Source organism: Dicentrarchus labrax, unplaced genomic scaffold (genome assembly GCF_905237075.1).
Source record: "Dicentrarchus labrax unplaced genomic scaffold, dlabrax2021, whole genome shotgun sequence".
NCBI lineage: Eukaryota > Metazoa > Chordata > Actinopteri > Moronidae > Dicentrarchus > Dicentrarchus labrax.
The window spans coordinates 3,651,526-3,667,505 of record NW_026136722.1 but is presented as its reverse complement, the minus strand read 5'-3'; the positions used below and the strand labels follow the sequence as shown (position 1 = coordinate 3,667,505).

The 15,980-nt window shown below is 38.2% G+C and overlaps 1 protein-coding gene across 4 annotated transcripts; it reads right to left on the bottom strand.

Annotated features, from left to right (window-relative positions):
• Positions 1 to 44: 44 nt before the first annotated feature.
• On the bottom strand, positions 45 to 14,701 carry baiap2l2a (BAR/IMD domain containing adaptor protein 2 like 2a). 4 transcript variants are annotated; one of them, XM_051388926.1, is made up of 15 exons: positions 14,479 to 14,701; positions 14,011 to 14,086; positions 12,525 to 12,611; positions 10,138 to 10,199; positions 9,952 to 10,023; positions 9,633 to 9,713; positions 9,411 to 9,542; positions 8,025 to 8,123; positions 6,831 to 6,900; positions 5,794 to 6,007; positions 5,061 to 5,126; positions 3,620 to 3,803; positions 2,896 to 2,992; positions 1,959 to 1,999; positions 1,456 to 1,505 (listed from the first exon to the last, which is right to left on the bottom strand). In XM_051388926.1, the coding sequence occupies exons 1-13, from the start codon at positions 14,530 to 14,532 to the stop codon at positions 2,900 to 2,902; spliced, it is 1,290 nt and encodes a 429-aa protein (XP_051244886.1). In that variant the 5' UTR covers positions 14,533 to 14,701; the 3' UTR covers positions 1,456 to 1,505; positions 1,959 to 1,999; positions 2,896 to 2,899. The 4 variants fall into 4 exon arrangements, 3 of the variants coding, with proteins under 3 accessions (XP_051244884.1, XP_051244885.1, XP_051244886.1); XR_007882072.1 differs by having other exon boundaries at positions 1,458 to 1,505; positions 2,882 to 2,992; XM_051388924.1 differs by lacking the exon at positions 2,896 to 2,992 and having other exon boundaries at positions 45 to 1,505.
• Positions 14,702 to 15,980: the final 1,279 nt, after the last annotated feature.

Genomic DNA, 15,980 nt, shown 5'->3' with positions numbered 1-15,980 from the left:
CAGCACACTGTTAAGATCAGTGTCATTCACAAGAAAGACAAATGGTCAGTGGACAGTTTATGGGAAGTGGCATCTTCTTTAACATGTGATAAAGTGCTGCTCATAAACAGTGAAGCAAAGTGTCAAAATGTGACATGTTTGACATACTTTTAAAGACCCCAGCTTCTATAATAATAATGAATAATGAATAATGTTATTTTCTGCCAAAGTTAGAAATGTTTTGGCTATTTCATGAGAGATTTCTGTATTGTTTTGTTTTTGTCTGCTCTCTTCTCAAAAGAGTTTTTTCTTCTGAACTTTAACTATTTTTGTTGCTTATTCAGTAGTAAATAATTAATGATATAGACAAATACTAAAGATTTTAAGTGAAGCTGTCTGGGACAACTGATGATGTAATACCAGTATTTTTATTGCGTAATAACTTAACATTTTTATTCTTGTTAGTTACATTATTGATCAATATTAACCTTATACCAGCAGAAATAAATGCCACCTGCTACTGAAGTGAAACACGCTGGTTAAAGTAATTATATGATGCTATAAAAATGGTGTTACATAATCCATGAATGCGCTGCATTTTTCATTACATTTCTGGCTCAGACATTTTATCCTATTCTTTATAAGATATTACATTATCTGTCAGAGGTTACATTTTCAACAAGCCAAAGTAAATTAGTAATGCAATTAATATTTATCAGTGGACGTAATTCAGTAGGCCATGTAGAGAAAAATGATGGAGGTACAACACAATGGCAATTAAAACAAAAAACATAAAATGTACATACGGTACATGGCATCATGCATCCATTCCTGAGCTACAAAAGATGCAGAAAGTTACATAAACTGGTACAATTACATAAAAAGGTCAATTTTGTTACACACCAACATGTCTTTAGCATTGATTATAGTATCAGTTCAACACTATATACACATCATAGACAGTAATCATTTATTTCCTATATCTAAGTCATTCACATGAACTTTAGTAATAAACTAAACATTTCAAGTAATGAATGATGATTTAAGCCAAGGTAAGATCAATGCACATATTAGTTTATGCTACATAAACAGATTTGTATCACAATGATTAATTTTCACAAAGCCAGAGCCAATCATGAAAGAAGCTACAAAAAACATGAATAGATGTTGGTTGTTGGTTCAGACCTACAAAAATAGATATCTACAGTCCTTGTGCGAACCCAAGAATTCTGCAATATTTATGAAAAGTTTTGTCCTCTTTCTCCAGTGCTGGGTGCAGAAGGACACTATGGCAGAGTATTTCCAGAGGTATGAAAACACCAGTTGACAAAACAACCTCCACTCAAGGTCCACGTATTAACTTTCTACCATATATATTTCTCTTTCCAAGGTCAAGGAGAAACTGTCAAGCCCAATGTAAGCATATGTTTTAAGGGTCAAGATGTCATCAACGATTAAAACGTGGGGTCGATCTGTCATCTGTGGTCGTGGGCTTCAGCTTAACTGTGGCAAATGGGTTGGTACCCCTTTAAAATAAAAGTGTAAAAGAGGGTGGAGAATAAATGTTAGAAGAAGAGAAAAAGAGAGTGGAGAAAACCAATATCAGAAAATGCTGTGGCCCTAAATAACATCTTATAGCCCAACACCAAATGTTATAACAAGAGAAATGAACACTGCGTTTTCAAACCGTACAAGCATCATCTAGCAAACTGCTCACCTGAAGTGAGAATGAGAGTAATAGTCCTGGTTCCCAAATGGCCGTAACTGAAATGGTTTCAACCCTAAACTGCACTTGAAACTCTAATGGAAGGAAAGCGATTCTGTGCCATTTAGATCAATGCCCTCATCTGTTGTTCTCTGATTTAATGGGTTCATGATATACTTCAAAAAGTATCATTAGTCTCTGGAGTGGCCTCCATTTAAGAATTTCACAACCTGTCTGTCCTTTCAAAGCAGAGCCGCAAGTAGATTAATCTTACCTTGGGAAGAGTTCTGGTCGTGATCCATGTGGTTTTGATCTCTGTAGAAAAAATGTGAGAAAGGTATGGGTGAGAGAAGGCCAATTCAAACCACAAAATGTAGACACATGCACTAATGGAGGCTCCAGCCCTTGACCCCTCGTGGTTTCAGCGGGTCCTCCCACAAGCTGCTCGCTGATGTGTTGTTTCAGGCAGCCACAAACACACTTGAGAGTGTGTTCAGTTGACTCAAACTGCTAAATCACATTTTTACAATAGCAATGGACAAGAGACCATGCAGACACATCAAGGAAAATGCATCAATGTCACACCAAAAAACACATTCATAATAAATAATAAATGTTTGTCATTTGCATTGTTGACTTGAGAACAAGTTGTGTAGAGCAGTGTCACTGAAAGCAGCACAAGTTTCCATTATGAATATGTTCAAGACTTTAGTAAACAATTCACAAGCAAGGACCACTCCATCAACTGAGATGCGAATGAATTGTTTATTGAATATGAAATGCGTGAGCAGTGTCTGACGGATGGGAATGGTGGGAGCGAGATGAGGGCTGCGGTGTGGAGAAGGCTTCGGGGAAGGATCTGCCATTGCTTCTGCGCTCCCTTACTGTTCCCTTACATATACCAGCCATTTGCAATATTGTGATCATTTGCTTTAAAATCAATCGGTAAAACATTCCAGTTTAGGAAGGTAATCTATTACCTTTAGGTCCCGCCTGTCAAAATCTCTCTGCGTGCAGAAACAGAAATGCTACTGTGTGCTTAAAGAGCACCAGACAGCACTATCACACCCTGCAGCGCCCTAAAGATTATGTACCAGATCTATTCAGTCACAAGGACTTCAAATAGGTCTTAATCTTAATATTCTCGAGTTACAGCATGCCAAAACAAGAGCACACGCACACATGCATGCACACAACCTCCTCGCCCATACACCATCAGCAGCTGGAGCTTCCTCCCTGCATCCACCAGAAAGAGGGGTGTGGGGCCATGGAGAACAGCACCTTGCCGCAGTGCCCCTGCTGGACAGACTGGAAAATACCACCATACCATCAAAGGATACCGAGCTGTTTCATATCATTTCTACATCTTTGGATGTTTTGTTTTGTTTTGTTCAACCAAACCACAAACCAACATTTCCTTTTGGATGGTAAAAATCACTCTTTTCCAGTAATTTATTAACAGCTTATTAGCACTACACTGCACTACAGACTGCTTTCTTATAAAGCGAGAAACCCATTAATATTTATGAATGGACAACCAGCCTTCAAAGCTGTATTATGACTGAAAAGAAAGGATGGAGGAACAGATTTTCTCCAGCCTGGTAGCCCAAAAGTTTTTAATTAATGGATTATAACTGATCTGAAAAGCAAAAATAAATGATTCATTAACTATTGATAATTCCCTTAGTTACAGTTTATAAAGGCTTTATAAAAGGTGCCTTTTTAGAAAGCAGTCCCCACAATGCTTTTAAAAGAGTCTGCAGAAGACAAGAATAAGAGAAATACAATGAGCTCCCAGAAAACTACATTTCAGAGTCCATTTGTAGACCTTTTTTTGAAGAAAAGATTGATAATCTTTTGATAGACAGAGAGAGAGGGAGAGAGGATTGATTGACATGAGCTACACTGATTGATGAATCAGACAGACTGACTGACCTTGTTTTCCGAATTAAACTCATCCCTTCTGTCAGGAGTCGGCGTGATTGGTCGCATATCAGACTGTCTATTATAAGATGGAGGTGGAGGTGGAGGCGGAGGGGGCGGGGCTCCACTGTGGCTGCTGCTCCCTGGTTGGTCGAGCAGGTTGCTCATGCTGCTGCTGCTTCGGAGAGTGGAGCTACTGAAATGACAACAAATGAACTGTCTTTATGTGTCGAAGTAGCAAAGTCTGGTTGAATTATTAATTTATTATCGTAAGTCGCTTTGGAAAAAAAGCATCAGCTAAATAAATTAAAAGTGAAATATAAAATATATAGAAATTACAAACAAATATGAGTTAAATGTTTTTTTCCTTGTCAAGTTTGAAGTTTCGCATCAAATACATATGTTCAGTGTATTTGATCTACAAAGGCTGCCGCATGTGTTCACAGTGACTGAGCAAAGTTTTAGTTTCAAACCTCCTACTGGTTTTCCTCACAGCTATGGGTCACCCAAATATCCTAAATAGTTCAAGTTATTATTCCAGGCATGAGTTTCATGCTGACCCTCTTTTGAATAAAACAATAAGGACGTCCTGGTAGAGCTGCAAAATGTATTGTGTGCTTCAGGGTTGAATGCAGAAGATTTAGTCTTATGTTTAAAATCTCTACATCCATTCTATGTGGCTGAAAGTAAATAATTCTTTGGACTGTGGGGGGTGACGTACAAATATGAGACATGCAAACTGTGAGACTACCAGATTCAAACCTATTTCTCCACTTCATAACACAAGACAATTTTCAGTGAATAAATTCATTAGGAAGAGTAATGTGCGAGCAGCTGCAGTTCTGTTTTTACATCAGAAATGCATTTTTAGATGTCCATTTTTGATTTCTTTTGTCCACCCACTTGACATGTAATCATGACTAGCATGGTTTTCTACAGCAAAATAACCAGTCACAGTCAATATACAATAAATCCTACTCTTCAAATATTGAAAAGCTTCTTAGTATTGTGTCTAACTGAGGTTATTAAAGTAATATTTCAACAGCAAATATGCTTAGTTACTTTAATAATTCTACTACTACTGCTGTGTCCAGCCATCATATCACCTCTGTAAAACCTGAACGTACTTTTCAATTTCAAACCCATAAGGTATCCTGTATCAATTAATGAGCTTTAGATGGGCACACTTTGTTACATTCAGACAGAGCCAGGCTAGCTGCTTCCCCATGTTTTCAGTCTCTAAGCTAAACTGAGCTGCTGTCGGCTGCAGCGTCATATTTATGGTGAACCTAACTCAGGTGTTAATGCTTAGAAACCTTGTTTTTCACCATGATGTCTGGCATAGTAAGAGTCAGAAAGATATGACAATACATTCCTTTATCAGCCTGCTCTTAGCATCGCATAATGCTATTTAACAGTTGTACTTGTTAAAAACATTTTATTGGATTTTTACCGAGAGCTGGTTGTCTTCGGGGGATCATCCACTGCTTCCACATAGGAGGCTGGAAACCATCCCTGACTGAAAACAAAAGAGCCAGAAAGTGAAGATGACATATGATTAACGCCATGAAGAATGTTAAGGGGGTAAAAACTTTTAAATAAATTAGTAAAGACCAACACACTTTTTAACACAGCTTAAACAACTATTGCCCCAGAGGATGAATCACAGACTTTGGTGATCCTCTGACTTTTCCTCTAGCTCCTTTATCAGATCAAAATTGAAATATCTATTCCCATCAGCCTCAGTTGTACTTCGTGTTTACTGCTAATGTTAGCATGCTATTATTAACATTGTTTTGTGCACTGATGCATTTAGCTCAAAGCACCGCTCTGTCTAAGTACAGCCTCACAGGGCCGCTAACATGGCTGTAGACTCTAATCCTGGTTCAGTTTCTTTAACATGTTACTTTTACAGTGTAAAAGATATCAATTCTCTCACAGCTGATTATCTTTTAGGAAAAGGAACCTGTGTCTATAAAGTGTAAAAATGTTAATGTAAACTAGCTGAATATATTGGTCTTCTGAATGGTATGTGTGTGCAACAGAGAGTACAGCAGCAAAAAAAAAGCAGGCTACCATATCTTTAACTTGAGTAACAGACATATTTACAATGGGTGCACATGGTTAAGCAAGACAGACAGATGCCTCCACATTAACACAAACACTCACAGGGGAACATCACTCACCGTGAAGTGCTGTCAGCATGTCCGTACAGCCAGCCGTTCCTGGGCTGTTGGGCCATCACAGTGATCATCTCTCCCCTGGAGAAGGGCAGCAGGGTGGGGTTGGAGCCACCAGGCTGGTGGGCCACCAGTGCCCTCATGGATCTTCCACCACCACCACCACCCCCTCCCACTGACTCTGCTCGAGAGCTGTAAATGCTTCCCTGGGGAGACGGGGCTGGAGAGAAGAGTTTGTTACACGAGTTAACTGATAAAGCTCTTAATTGGCAAAGAAGAATGTCTGGTGAAATGATTAATTAAAATATATAAATGGCAACAATTTATTTATTTATTTAATTAATTATGGCAGACTACTAAGTATCTTACTATGCATAATGTTTTTGCTTAGATGGCAGGGGATTCAATTTATTGAATTATACCAACATATAATATTATATAATGTTCTCTATAGTGGGCAACAAGAAGCCTTATTTTGTGTTTCAGAAGGGTGAAAGTGGAACATAAGTGGATGTGCTATTTAATATTTCAAGATTGTTTTTTGTCTTTTGTCACTGTATGTATTTTTACTCTAGATAAGCAAGCCAAATAATTAGACAGGCAGAGGAAAGTACAAATGAGGAGGTTTGAAAGTGCATGATGTGAAAAATGATGAGGAGGGAGAGAAAGATGGTAGAGAGAAAGAGAGAGAGAGAGAGAGAGAGAGAGAGAGAGAGAGAGAGAGAGATAAAAGGCTTAAAGAATGATAAAGAGTGTGGTGGAATGAAGGCAAAATTAGCTCTGATATACAGGCGGAGGCATTATGGCCTGCAAATGATTTACAGACGTCAATGAATATTACAGCCATGCTTTCGTTCTAAATATAACATGAAATATGTGGCACCAAAGTCAGATCAAAATCATTTTATGATATTGTTGTTAGCTGTTGACATTTTAGATTTACTGTCTATGTTCAAGCACGGTGCCGGTAAAGTGATATCTTTACTCAAAGTAAATATAGAGTTTTGGAATGAAGCCCTGTTCATATTACAGTAACCACTCACCCCTTGATGGTATTTTGCCGAGGGTCAGCTCCTCTCTGGTCTTTCTGATCTCCTCCTCCTTCATCCCCATCTGTTTCACCATGAATACACAACTCATTACATGCACAGGTACAGTGTGAACAACCGGGCTGCCAGTCTTTGCAGTTGTAACGTTAATATAACTTGTAAACAACAGCATGAATCCAGATGAGAAACAAAAGCAGCAGCCAGTCACATCCTCACATGTGTTGGATCTCCTGTATGTTACAGTGAGTAATGTATTACGTGTGACTATGAGCACAACTCAAATATTTGTCTAACATGGCTCACAGACTTCACTCAGTTATAAGCAAGGATGAATCCCACATCAAACCAAAACAAACATAGGATCCATGTTAATCCTCTGATTGTTATTACAGTAGGATGTGGGATCTGCAGGGTTCATTGGCACGTCACCTTCAAATGAGGAACGGACTGAAGCTGACAGGGGTTATCTCAGGCCTGTCTTTGTTGTTTACTTGAATCGTAATTGTAGCCTTCATGCAAAACCATATGGTTCCAGTTTGTGAATTATCCATTGTGTTAACTGCACTGTTCTGAAGCGTCATTTTGAATTCACACTCAAGGACTAATGTGTTCATCCAGATGATGTATAACATCCAGATTTTGATTATAGTGTTTCAAAAGGAAAATACTTTATCACAATCAGATATTAATTCCTTTTATGCCAGAAAATATGTGATCCATTTTATTGCAGCAACAGGTTTAATGCTCTTCAGACATTTTATTATGCCTCATGAGGTGTGATTCATTCTGATGGTTTTAAATTAAATCAGGCTCCAGCCAGCAGAGGGCACCCTGGTAACAAAAATATGATTGCAATAATTCACTGGTTTCTCTATAACACACTGTCTGTGAATAAGTATTATCTATTTCTTGGTGCAGATAACAGCCAGTTCCACCACAATATGTTTTCTTATCACTTTAGGACACTTTAAAACTAAATGCTAAAAGCTTCGACTGACTTCAATTCTGCAATCAATTTCACAATACATTTGCCCAAACCCATCTTACACAGCTTCCCCTTCAGCCCTTTTTCAAAATCATATCTCACACCAGCAGCATATTCTTGGACTTTTGAAAGATTCAAATGCAATCTAGCTTGAATAATTCAGTAAACACAACTGGCTTTTGTAAACTCTCCCCTGAACTCACAGAGTTATCCACAGGAGCGGGTTGTCTGGCCTCGGGTCCTCTGGTGGCATTCACCTCGTATGTCCAGGCATCAGCTCTCTTCTGCAGAGAACCTACTGTCTGCAACATCACACACACAAACACACATACACACACACACACACACACACACACACACACACACACACACACACACACACACACAGTAAAGTATCCCATTAATTAAGAAGGGTTATGTTGCAGAAGCTTATGTTAGTGCTCATTTGGCAAAAACAATGCCTCATATACACAAGTGTATGTTCAGTGCTATGAGACAACAGTCATCCACATAAACAGTGGATTGCGTCCTTTAACTGTGAGTACTATTGTTGTTGTCGTGTGAAAAATGTCACCAGCATGCCATATTAGACTTCCATCTGTTTGTGTCTGTGAGAGACAAATCTGTTCTGGTCACACAGGTTAAAGCTACAGAATTAAACCTCAGAGAATTAAAGCGTATTTATGCAAGCTCATTTCTGCCATTAAAAATGCTTTGACATAAAAAAACATAAAACAATTCAGAAAAGTCAACAAACAAAAAAAATGACCTACTATCTCATATTTTTGACTATTTTATTAATTCTGACCTTTTATCTCATAAATTTGACTTCTTTCTTATAACTTTAACTTTCTGGACTTTTTGAACCAATTTATTTTCATCTTTACAAAATGGCCATGAATTTAAGTGAAGTGTTAATGTAATAAATGTTTTAGGTTGAGAATTTTAGCACCATGCGTGGTTCAAACAGCCTGATGCGCAACAAGACACAACGGTTTGCATACCTTTCTTCACCTGTTGGTAGTATAACCTGTTTCGAGGTCATATTTATTGGAATGACCTTTGCATTTACATTGTTATCTCCAGTAGATTTATCAAAAATCATGTAAAGGGAAGGGAAAACTTGGTCCTTGGGCTGCTTCTATTTAGCCTACGAGTGCAGAAAGCTCAGCAAATGTGTCAAGTCAGTCCTGAACCACTGGTGCAGTCTCAAAGGGCCTTGTGACAGCTATAGGGTTGGGTTTACTGTCACACCCTGTCACTTGGGTCAGGAGAGTGTTGTGATAAAAAGTGAGCAGGGAGTCCAAAGTTCGAAAAGACAACCTGTTAGTGAGGCATCAGACCTGCTGAAGAAACTGAATCTGTCTCTGTTGCTCTGATGCTGCTCGTTATAAAGGAGGGGAATTTCCCTACAGGCACTGACAAAGTCTCAAATAATCATTACACATTATTGTGAATTCTCTTTTAGAGTGCCTTCTAGTTATTGTCCGTCTGACATGCATTTCAATGAGTTGTAATATAAAACCCGACCCATTTTGCACCTGTAGTCAAGCCATGCCAAAACAAACCATAAAACACTGAATACATACCTTATTCATGAGGTGGGCGATGGCTTGTATCAGGCCACAGTGTTTCTCAGCCAGGAAGCGGTGTCGTCTCTCCTCCTCCTTCAGAGCCTCATCATGGCTCTTCCTCAGGAAGTGCACGTACTCACTACAATCCTGAGGATACACATATTTGACAGTGCATATGTAATGACTCATTCATATACGATGATGCTGAATTTAAGCTGCACACCGGCACACACTCACCTGGTTGGCTCCTCTCCTCAGCTGTCTCTCCAGAGCTTCTGCCTGGTTGTGGACTTCCATCTCATAGTGCCTCCTACTGCCCTGTGTGACAGGGAATTCATTTCACATCTGTGTAAAACCATTTCAGTCATCCAGGTACTGTGGGAGAATGTCCGGTCCAAATTAGCAATCTATTGGAAATCCCATTCATTCTAATGGCTTCCCATGATGGCCTGCAGTTATTAATTGTACTTTTCATTCCAGGAAATAATAATGCGGTAACAGCTAGTCATTAGCCCCTTTTTGACCTTGCTGCGCCCCTGATTTGGCCCTCACTCACTGATATGTAATCTCTGTCCAGTCTAATGTTATTGTCCATCTCCTGAAGAACCTCTACACTGAACCAGCGGATCTGGAAGGAGACACACAAAACCATATTAAATACATAAGGAAACGGAGCACATAAGAGCTTGACGGTACTTAGAAGTTGCGATGAACAGATTGGTGCAGTGTTGATATGACTTACTACTCCCTCCAGCTCTGACGTCAGCATTCTTTGGTTCTCAGAGATCCGAATCAAGACGTCTCCTTAAAAACAACAGGATTACATGTGACATTATAAATATATTACATGAAAACAATAAAATTACATCTTTAAAAATTATCTTCATTCATTTCTATTCTACTGGACGAAAAGGATCACTATACAGAAAGATCCAATGGTATCCAAGTTAATAGAAAGTATCCAGATATGTATATCATATCATATAATATCATATCATGTAAAAATAAAATAAAATCAGGTCAGATCCATGTCTGTAATCTTCAGGATAGGGGCAGTATCTGTTACCAGCTTTCTGAGCATTTATTCCAGTATCAATAATCAGTGATCTCAACATTAATTTGTTAAACAAACTTACACACACACCAGCTAACATACAGACACACTCATATGTGAATATAAAAAATATTAAAATCTGTGCTCTAAATAAAGATCAACTATGCAGTTTAACTAATATGATGTTGAATGTCCTTTTTTATATGAATGATAGATATGACAGATATGAATGTGCAATAGATGTAACATGAAGAAAACAACGAAAATTACATAAAAGATGTAATAAGAGGGCACTTTCTAGTTTTCTACTTCTTACTTCTTAAGAATAGAATTACTTCTACTTGTTTAATTAAAGTGCAGAGACTACTTTTGCCACCTACTGGCGAATTGGCTTCCATCCACTACTGTTATAATATATAATATAATATTGGGAGTTGGTTCATTGAGATAAGCAGTAGTATCTATTGCAGAAGCAGAGGGAGGTAATTAAATGAGCAACAGTCAAACCTTAAATGGTGGGAAAAAATGTAGAAGCACGACCAAAACATGGCATTTCTGTTTGTTTCATGTATTAATTTGAGGAAGGTTACAGTCTCCTCATCGCCATCTTTTGTCTCTCCAGTGGATCAGATGTTTCAGTGGATTTTTAAGTTTTGCTTCACATACATAATGATTAACTCACTATGTATCTTTTCATTGCACTTGAAATAGTTTATTTTATTGATACACCAACTTTTCCACCTCAGCTGAGAGTAAAAACTTTATTACGATATTCTGAGGGTTTTCTACCGAATCCGAAAGATACAGAAACACAGGAGTTACTGCTTCTTCTCAGGTGTGTTCAGACAGAAAGTGAGCCGAATTTTCGCTTTTTTACCCTGAACTTGACGACTGAACCATTTGTGTTTATGCAGGCTAACAGCTGTACAGACGTTAGCGTTGTGGAAGTGTGTCTGTGTCTCTGTGTTCAGCTTAGCTTCGGACTGAACTCAAGACTCACCAGAAACTCTGGTTCTATCCTTTATTTGCCTCTCCTTTTTCATTTCATCTCTTTTTTTTATCATGTAGCAGACTGAATATTTTTTCATCCAGATGGTTAGAGTAATTATTTTTCAGGAAAACAGAAGCCTAACACTATAAAGTAATATGCTAATATGAGTGTTTTCTGACTTGTATTTAAACTGCTGTCTTCAGCCTTTATTGAAGCTAGCTCCATGCATAGCTGTGCACCTATACTATACTATACCATACAGGTAGAAGAGGGACCTAAACAGCTGGTAAAACCATTTCCAAAGCAGTTTAATATCAGGTTTTACCATGCCATATCATTGTATTCAGGGAATGTTGAACCTGTTTATCTTGTCACAGTCCTAGAAATGCATGCCATGGTACAGTTCCTCTTCCTCAGTAAGAATACACATACATGATCCGGTTCAGACAATATTTTTAGCTTCAGCCACTAAACCTAACACGACTCCTCTTTAGAGTGGCAGGGTTAAGTGAGCAGAGCACAGCCCGCTGCCTGTCATCGTCTATTATTCATGATGTCTGCTGGCATCTGATACCTACTGCCAAAACTCTTGGCTTGAAAACAGATTCAAACATACACTGTGTTGCAGTCTAACTTTAAACCTAACCTGTTGTCTTAAGTAGAAATCTACAGATGATAGTTATGTCACGTTCTTGACTTGACCGCCCAATACAAATACTAGCTCAGTCGGAGCTGCAGGTAAAAGTCTTTTAGTCTTTTTAGGCACTGACTGTTATAGATACTGTAAAATACATTAATTCAATAGCTTCTCACAGTATGTCTTACTCACTACACATCAACGGGTATGCTCTTCACACACACAAACATGTTACACATGCACTGGTTCTTAGGCATTGTAAAAGGAGTAAAATAGGGTGTCACCTGAGGGTAAACTTTGGTCTTTATGCTACGGAAGAACATTGTTTAATTCATTTTTATAAATGGCTATTAACAGATCAAAGACAGAATGCTCACATCCTGGACTGTAGATACAGAAATAGATTCTTTATGTTCCCAATTTGAGTCAATGACTGTTCACACATACCTAGGGAGTGTGAGGACATGGTATGACGAGCCCTTTCTCCAATCTTTGAAAGTGCACTGAAATAGGCCTCGCTTGTTACAGCAAGAGCTGAAATACACACAAACACAACAGACACTTGAAATGCAAAATGATTTCGTACAACTCGTTCCCCTGGTGTAGAACTGTAAAAGCAGGTAAACAGAGCGATTCATTACAAAACATGGAGATGGAAATGATTTAAATTACCATACAAACAAACATCTCTCTGCAATCATTTTAAAATGTTTACCTAGATAACAGCATAAAATCACAGTGAATCATTTTTCTTCATAAGCAATAACCATAAAGCGTCTGTTCACTGTCATTGATACCTCTGTGCACTTTGATCATCTGCTTTTGATACTGCTTTATTTCTATCAGCTATTATACTGTCCTGATTATTCAGTAGGTGGGGAAAACTGCCTTGTTTTGGACAGATGGGGCTGCAGCCAGTGCTAACCAATCAAACGCACTTGCCCTGAGGCTGTCAGACTAATGGATTTCAATATTAAACACCTACTGTATGTGATAGTAATAACAATGGATAAGGAGACTGAATGGCATCCACTACCTTTTTAGTTTTCTTTAGCAGAAGCTGTATTAGTAGAATCTAAACAGACATTACTTCTTGGTCTTGGCTTGAGCTCATTAACTTGTTATGGAGTTATGACTCTACTCTGAACACAAGGAGGGAACTTATAGCCTCTGTGCAGGTGGAAACAAGAGACATCATAACCTGCCTTTTATTGTCTGCAGGGGTTTTGGTGCAGTGGTGCTACTATGAAGCAGTTGGTGATGACGTTGCATTACTGCTCTCTCATATATTAAACAAACACCTATAATGTCATATAATGTGCAAAAGTATAACCATGTAAAACTGCTTCTGTGACTGAATTGCATTTGCATTCCAGCATTTTAAAGGTCTTTCACATTGAATGCACTGCACAGGGATTAGAGGTGATTATTATGTGGATAATTAAGACCTAAAATATAGACACAATTACTGTACGTTAGGATTCAAATTAAAAGTTTAATCCTGGCTGTAAAATGACCTATTCTCTTCCTCACAGGACTTAAAGGAAACACATTCAGATATAGAGCATAGAAAAAAATCCAATACCCTTAGGCCAAGCCTAGATTCAATATCCTAAATCCCTTCCTCTGTATATGGAAATCAAATATAGCTGTGGGGCCTTGTTTGTCTGTTGACAATGTACTCATAACAACCTCTGCAGGCCTTGGTTACAAGCCCAAAACCAAGGCTATAACATCACCGGGATATTCCCAAAGCATATGGACTTTGGAATAAGGTGCAGTGAAATAGACGCCTGGCAGCACCCATATTGTGTGCTGCCATTATAGTTTTTCTGTAGTTTATAGCACTTATAGGTGTGTGAATTTCCCACACAAATGGCCTAAAACTGCGAAATTCTCATTAGCCAATTGCTTTTCTTTCTTTCTGTCTTACCCTGGAAAGCGTGTATGTAGCTGTTACCCAGTGAAACCAGTTTCTGTAGGCTTGGGTTGAACTCATCCATCAAGCTCTGTTTGGGAAACACAAACACACAGACACTCATATACACCACTGTTTCTGTTGAATTTTGAAAGTCAGAGAAAGTTAAAGGAGAATCAATACAATCCATCTTTAATTCAATCTGTATTTATGAGCACAAACTCTCCCTCCCAACACCGGAACACAGACAGCCGGAGACTCAAATCTCTGGTGTTATCAAGCGGAGGAAATACTCCCTGAATTTCAAACTGTGAATTCACATCATGTTTGTTTGGTAGAAATGAAAAGAGATCACAACACAGGACAGCCCACTCTTACAAGTACTCCTACTCATGTGGTTATTTTTTGCACCCATTTGTCTCACATGTAAGTTTGTTGTCTAATCTGAGCCAGTAGCCCACACATAAAGTGTAAGTTACTTACCGAGTAAATCCCCAAGGTGGAGCGATGCAGCTCATCCCTATTCATCCCCGACATGTTTATATCCAGAGTACTGCAACTGTCAATGAAACCTCGAAAGGGTCTGCAGGGCTTAAATCATCCAACAAATGTAACAAAGTCTCTGTGAGAAATGAGAGTTAATCGTATTGAACTGGACGTGGAGTTGAGGAGAGAAGGCAGTTCAGTGTGTTTGTAATCGACACCACTGTGGCCTCAGAAAGACTGGAGTAAATAATTAAACATGGTTCAACCATAAAACACACTGACATGTGCTATAAACCCTGACTGTGTGTGTGTGTGTGTGTGTGTGTGTGTGTGTGTGTGTGTGTGTGTGTGTGTGTGTGTGTGTGTGTGAGAGAGAGAGAGAGAGAGAGAGAGAGAGAGAGAGAGTGTGTGCATTTGCCACATGGTATGTTTTATTCAAGACTGCAAACAGAGGCCTGTTTCTACTCTGCAATGTACAAAATCATATATATATATATATATAGGAAGTCACATTGAGATCGAGATCTTATTTACAAGTTAGACCTGAAAACAGAAATAAAAAAGATAAAGATAAATAAAATAATAACAATAAAAATAATTGTAACGATTTATAATAATAATAATAATAATAAAATAATGATATAATATCAAAGATTTAAATATAGATTTATATACAAAACTTCATTCACAGCAGCACACTACATTGTTTATGTTTATCATGACATATATGTTATGTCATAAGTAACATGTCACTTAGTACAAGGTGTGACTCACAGATTGGACTTTGTCTCTGTATTTCAGGCTTTGGATGCACAGTGTGTGCATGAAGAATAATAATTAATGTGCAGAGTCAGTTAATTGTTGGCTTTGGTCTTTTAGTGGGATTTGAATACCACCATTCTACTATTGTCATTTTGCTCTATTCTGTACACACTACTTCTGTTGCATGTCTGGGAGAGATCCCTCCTCTGTTGCTACCTCAGGTATTTCTTCCTTTCTCCTCAGTAAAGGTTTTTTTTGGGAGATTTTCCTCATCTGAATTGAAGGTCTAAGGATAGAGGGTGTCATATGATACACAGATTGTAAAGCCCTTTGAGGTAAACTGGTCATTTTGACTAAATGTGAAACTATCACAAAACTGCCCTTTTTAATTTAAGCACATTTTGAAATCCATGATTTACTTAATCCCAATCCTTTACTACTGTAATATCACTAATATTCCTAATTATTGATTGGTTAATGCAGAACTAAGTGTTCTTATGTGCTAAAAATACTATAATCCTGATACTTTAATCACTTTAGATGTCAAAACTCTGCTTGCACAAACAAGGCGAAAAAGGAAGCAGAGGTGTCCCTACATCTTTGCATGAAATACAGAAAAAAGAGTTGTTCTGACATTTGATCAAAACCCCAGATGAGTGGAGAGGAAATTATTGATTTCTTTCCTTCACTTCAGCCATCATATTTTGCCACTAGGCCCCGTAAAGCCGACCCCCTGT